Source organism: Cydia amplana, chromosome 22 (assembly GCF_948474715.1).
Source record: "Cydia amplana chromosome 22, ilCydAmpl1.1, whole genome shotgun sequence".
NCBI lineage: Eukaryota > Metazoa > Arthropoda > Insecta > Lepidoptera > Tortricidae > Cydia > Cydia amplana.
In genome coordinates this window covers 12,237,480-12,242,777 of record NC_086090.1, presented here as the reverse complement: position 1 = coordinate 12,242,777, position 5,298 = coordinate 12,237,480, and the positions used below count along the sequence as shown (strand labels likewise).

The 5,298-nt window shown below is 36.9% G+C and overlaps 1 protein-coding gene across 1 annotated transcript; it reads right to left on the bottom strand.

Moving 5' to 3' along the window:
- Nucleotides 1–797: 797 nt before the first annotated feature.
- LOC134658347 (zinc finger protein ZFP2-like) lies at nucleotides 798–1,434 on the bottom strand. The gene has a single exon (XM_063513976.1). The coding sequence runs from the start codon at nucleotides 1,389–1,391 to the stop codon at nucleotides 840–842; it is 552 nt and encodes a 183-aa protein (XP_063370046.1). The 5' UTR covers nucleotides 1,392–1,434; the 3' UTR covers nucleotides 798–839.
- Between the last annotated feature and the right edge of the window lie 3,864 nt (nucleotides 1,435–5,298).

The following is a 5,298-nucleotide window of genomic DNA, read 5'->3' as shown; positions in this document are numbered from 1 at the left end:
TCCTGTAGCTTTAAAATTCCGAAACCTTGTGTTTTGTTTCGCCTAGATTTTTATGAATACATCACGAACGTGTAAATCAAAATAGCGCAACTTAGTCAACGTATATATTTATATATATTATATAACTCACTAGATGGCGCCACTTAGTAGGCCCATGTTTACTATTTTCTGAAACTACATATTATATCCATATCCGAGAAGACCGAGTAAATACCGATTGATTATAAAGCTTAGTGATGACTTTCAATGAGAACTATGGACCTCGCGATAAGCATAAAAAAATGTAAATATAACAATATTTCATCGAGTCATTATCACAGCGACCTCACAATGGTCAGTGTCAGCACTACCACAACTTGTACAACCAGAGAGCCTGGTCTAGTCCGTCTTCCGTGGATTTTGAGTCGTTGGGCGTGGCTCTGGACCTTGCAATTAGCAAAGTTTCGTAGCAATGGTAAAAGAAAACAATTGGAATATTACAATATAATTTAATATAAAATATTCACGATTACAATACAATAAAGTATTTCATAAAAATAAGGACACTTAAAGTCAAGTCAGTAACCCCTCTTGATACCTAAGTACTTAAAAAAAATTTACCTTAATTATGACGAATTTCATACTGATTATATATGACTTTTGTTTGACAATTAATAACGTCAAGTTCGAGGCAACTTACAAAAATTCGAAGAAGCTCACTATACAAATACAAACCAAGAATAATCGAATGGCATTCTAACATGGGCGACCTCGAAAGTTCGCGACATAAGAGGCGTCACCAGCAGCAGTCACTGTCGGCATGTTTCACGTGACCAGTGAGAAACAAGTTTAGATTTTTTCTATTTGTCCCGAGCGTTCTTCCTAATGTGGTTCCGTGTATGTTTGTTCAAAGCTGATTTCCACTTGAACCTCTTGTTACACAAATGGCACGGAAACTTCTCATCAATCTCGTGGATCTGTTTATGAGTCTTCAAGTCGCCCGACTGCGAACACCGCTTCGAGCATATATCGCACACGTACGGCTTCTCGCCGGTGTGTATTCTGATATGTCTCGTTAAGTTATGTGACTGCGTGAACTGCTTCTCACAGAACTTGCAGGAGTATGGTTTCCGTCCAGTGTGGATTCGTTTGTGTATTTCTAAACAGTCCATTCTCACAAACTCTTTGTTACAGATGTTACAGACGTGCGGCTTGCTCCCCGTGTGTGTTCGTATGTGGCGGTTGAAGTGGCCCGATTGAAAGAACTGTTTGTGACATATTTCACAAAAGAATACCTTTTTGCTGGAGTGTACTCGCATTGGTAACATTTTAGGATTTGCTCGCAGATGTGCTTTCATGTGGCGAATTAGAGAATGTTTTTTTCTAAACAATTGGCCACAGGGGTCGCACATGTACGTGTCTATTGCCTCGGAGTGTTGCAAGTCGGTGTTGGTGCCCCGCTCTGGCTTAGTTTCTTCATCAGCGCTCGAGGTTCCGGCCCGGGAGGGTGGTGTTTCGGGGCGCTTGTCTGAAAAGATATTTGGGTGAAAATATTGTTATTTATTTATACTTTGGGGATCCAACAGCTATCTATACAGCTATTTATACTGGAAGACAAACTGGATGGAACAAATACTGAAGCAGAACATGGTCTGTGAGTAACTATATCTGGCTATATATGGCCAAGTCATTATACATATTAAAAATTAAAGATATCTTATTGATACGGTTTTAACACCCCCTGGCACTGACTGAAATAACCGACTTGGTTTCACATTACATCTCAAAACTTTTTTGTAGTTGAAGAATTGCATTGCGAGACTTGCATCTTTTAACATGTAATGTTTTTGATGGGATAATATTTTATATAAAGTGTTACCAGCACACAGCCGCTGCAGCAGCTCGGGCCCCAGCACCAGCTCGTGCTTGACCTCATGGTCCGCATACAGGTCCTCATCCTTGCACGACGTCTCCTGCTCCGCACCCTTCAGCTCCGGCGGCACACATGCAGGCTCTGGTTTCAATGGCTGCGGCACCTCGTCCACTTCTGCTTCTATCTTTATGCTCACTGCAACAAATAATATCTAAGAATACCTTTCAAATCTGTCTTGTTACTTGAGTTGAGCCTATGGTGTATACCAGGGGTCACCAATTAGTTTCTTCAGGGGTACGGTTCTTAAAATAAAAAAACCATCGCGGTACGCTTCCTCTTGAGTTTATTCAATAAGCAAAAAAATTAAATTGGTCGGCGGTCCGGATGCGGACCGTGGTCCGCCATTTGGTGACCCCTGGTGTATACTGTATTAACTTCAATGTAATAAATTTCATTCAGTCCTAACAAGGGGCCACAGCATAGCATAGTTTAGTAAATAATTTTAATGAATATAATAATATTTTTAAAGCAACTTATGCCCTGGGGCCAATATTTTCTGACAAGCTTATAATAATAAAGAAAACTGCACTGTTAAGCATCAATGTGGCAAATAAGATCAAATGAATTATAACTAAATGGTATTGTTGGTTTTGTTTTATATATTTCATAATCTATTCAGGATTGTATAAAAATGCAGTAAGTATGCCAAGTGGAACAGTAGTGATACTTTGAAAACATTAAGATTCAAAGCCTGGCATTGGCATCCTTATTTTAACCTACAAACATTGTAATTTACTCCATGTAATTTTTTGCAAAACAATATTCTATCTATCTTAGCATTGCATTTTGATGATTGTGTGTATTTATTATTGTGGGCAATTTATTTAACCAAAATAGCATTACGTCTTAGCATTTGATTTGTAGATACTGTAGATAGTGTAGATGTTACTACTCACCGTCTACGACATATTCGGACTCCTCGACTCGCGGCGCCTCCAGCGAGTCCAGCGCCGTGCTGCCGCCTCCCTCCATCTCTCACAGGAGTCACAGGTGAATATTGACGTAATTTGTATTTGTATTTGTAAAATTGAAACAAATTTACCTAGGTATGGACAATCGAATAAAATAAACAATAGTTTATGTGATTCTTTCCTGTAGGATATAAATGTAATGTACCTAAGTTGGTTTTTTGGAATTAGAGTTAAACCAATAATCTAAATAAATTGTAATTTTTATGTTTTAGGGCACGTTTTTATGATATGAATATTATGAATCATATGATATGAATGACGTTGACGTTTCCAACTTTCCGTGACGTCTTGACGTTTCGAATAGTTTAACATTTCGTTGCACGCATTTTACACATTGGTATACAATTTGGGTATTGGCCACAGCCACAGAATAAAGAATAGTACAGAAGATTCACTCTCTAACAAAACGCGTCTGTTATTATTAAAACAAGCATCGTGCTCGCAACCAAAGAATACAATACTCATCGCAACGCTGTATCGGTCCGGTCGAACCATACCTTGGCTGAACATTAATGATAGAAGAGCCGGTCGCAAAAATTTTAACCGACTTGATACCACGATGAAATGCACAATGGTTTCCCATAAAAGTGATGCTAAGTCCGAATTCGATAGTCTGCCACGGCGGAACTTGCCGAAAGTACGAAAAAGAAGGCCACTTCCGGTGCGAAAAAAGGGGGCTGATTTAACCCATCTGATACCAAAATAATAGTTATGGCAGCAGTTATTTTTATTTTATTTTTATTTTTATTTTATTTATTAGGCACACAAAACAGATAACATTTGTTACATGAAATAATTATTTTCAGTACAGGTTTTGGTTGGGAATGCCATCCAAAGCATGTATGCACATCATGAAAACATATTTGAGCGAAAACTACAACTATGCTAAGGCTACAGCTAACTAACTTAATTACACAGTAAAGCAATTTTTGACACAAAACATAATAATTCACATCAAGAAAAGAGTGAAAATAAAGCAAAGAACTTTAGTATAAACACACATTAAAGGCAATAGAAAATTAAAAAGTGATTAACGAAACTTAACCTAAAGGTGTTCAATGGCAAAGAACTTCCATAACCTGCTTCCGAAAGATTGCAAAATTCGAGTTGAATATATCAATATGGCTATGCTTAGATACTAGGTCGTTGTACAGACGGCACATTCTTACAATGGGGTTGAAAAATGAAGTATTATTTCTATATACTTGTGTGATATTTCATAAGATTTTGAGAATAAATTATAATTATTTAGTGTAAGTTAGGTTTAACTAATGGCATTCAGTGGGTAGTGATTGAAAATATGATCAGTGTTTACCCGAATATTTGTTAATTAATCTGTCGGTACTCGCGAAAATGACCCTTCTCTCCTACCCGCCAATTCTAATGATAGAAAAGTATAAATATAACGTACCACGGGGTGGAAGATTCATTCTCGCTTGGCGCTGGAACGAGTAACACTAAATTTGGCACGAAGGTTACTGCTTGTGAACTTAAGATTGTTTAAGAGTGTACGTAGAAGTAAGTAGTTGGAGTAAATTAAAAGTAAATGATTGTACCGAGGACTTTGATTTGTTACAAGTCGGAAGCGGGGATCGACGGCGCCCACAGAAGGACTAGAACGTGTGAGTACCTAGTATATATATACATGTTTTATATACTCAGACGTTATGGTAGTAAGTTTTAAGTTGTAATGCTTGTAATCTCAAAATCTAATTAAGAATGTGTAAATACGCGATCATGGTCAAGTTAAAGTAACAAATGCAGACTTATTACATAATTTAGAATTCTGCTGGTAATCGAAATCGATACAGGCATTGAGCGAGTGAACCTTATTTTTTTACAAGATCCATGTTATAAGATAAGACCGTGGTTACAAGTGTCTTAGAATTTGAATACTTACTTACAATTCGTGTGTACAGTGTAGTAGTAGGTTATTTATTTGTGTAATGTCGATGTTTTGCCGAGCATAGGCATATACGATGATACGTGATCGCGATTATAGTAAAATTGAATACGATGAATACGATTTGGATAAATATTTAATGAATCCGTTAGCAATCAAGATACAAACATGTATAATTGTACGTGTACGGTTATAGGCAAGTAACTTTAGTGTCATTAAAGGAAGTATTATTTAACAGAGTGGTTTTAAATTTAAATAGCCCATATTGTGAAGAAATATACAGAAGTGCTCGGTTGTTATGCCGTCGTTAAATTGAAAGTGTTTACATGATGTATATTATATACTTACGTGACTTTCGAATACTGAACTTAATCTATTTACATAGTATGAGCTAAATGATCTAATAAGTAAAGCCATACATGATAACGCCTTTGATTGGTTTCTGAAATGAATAAATGCTGACACGTTGTCATTAGTACCTATGTATGAGTGCCATGTAGGTGGTTGGATAG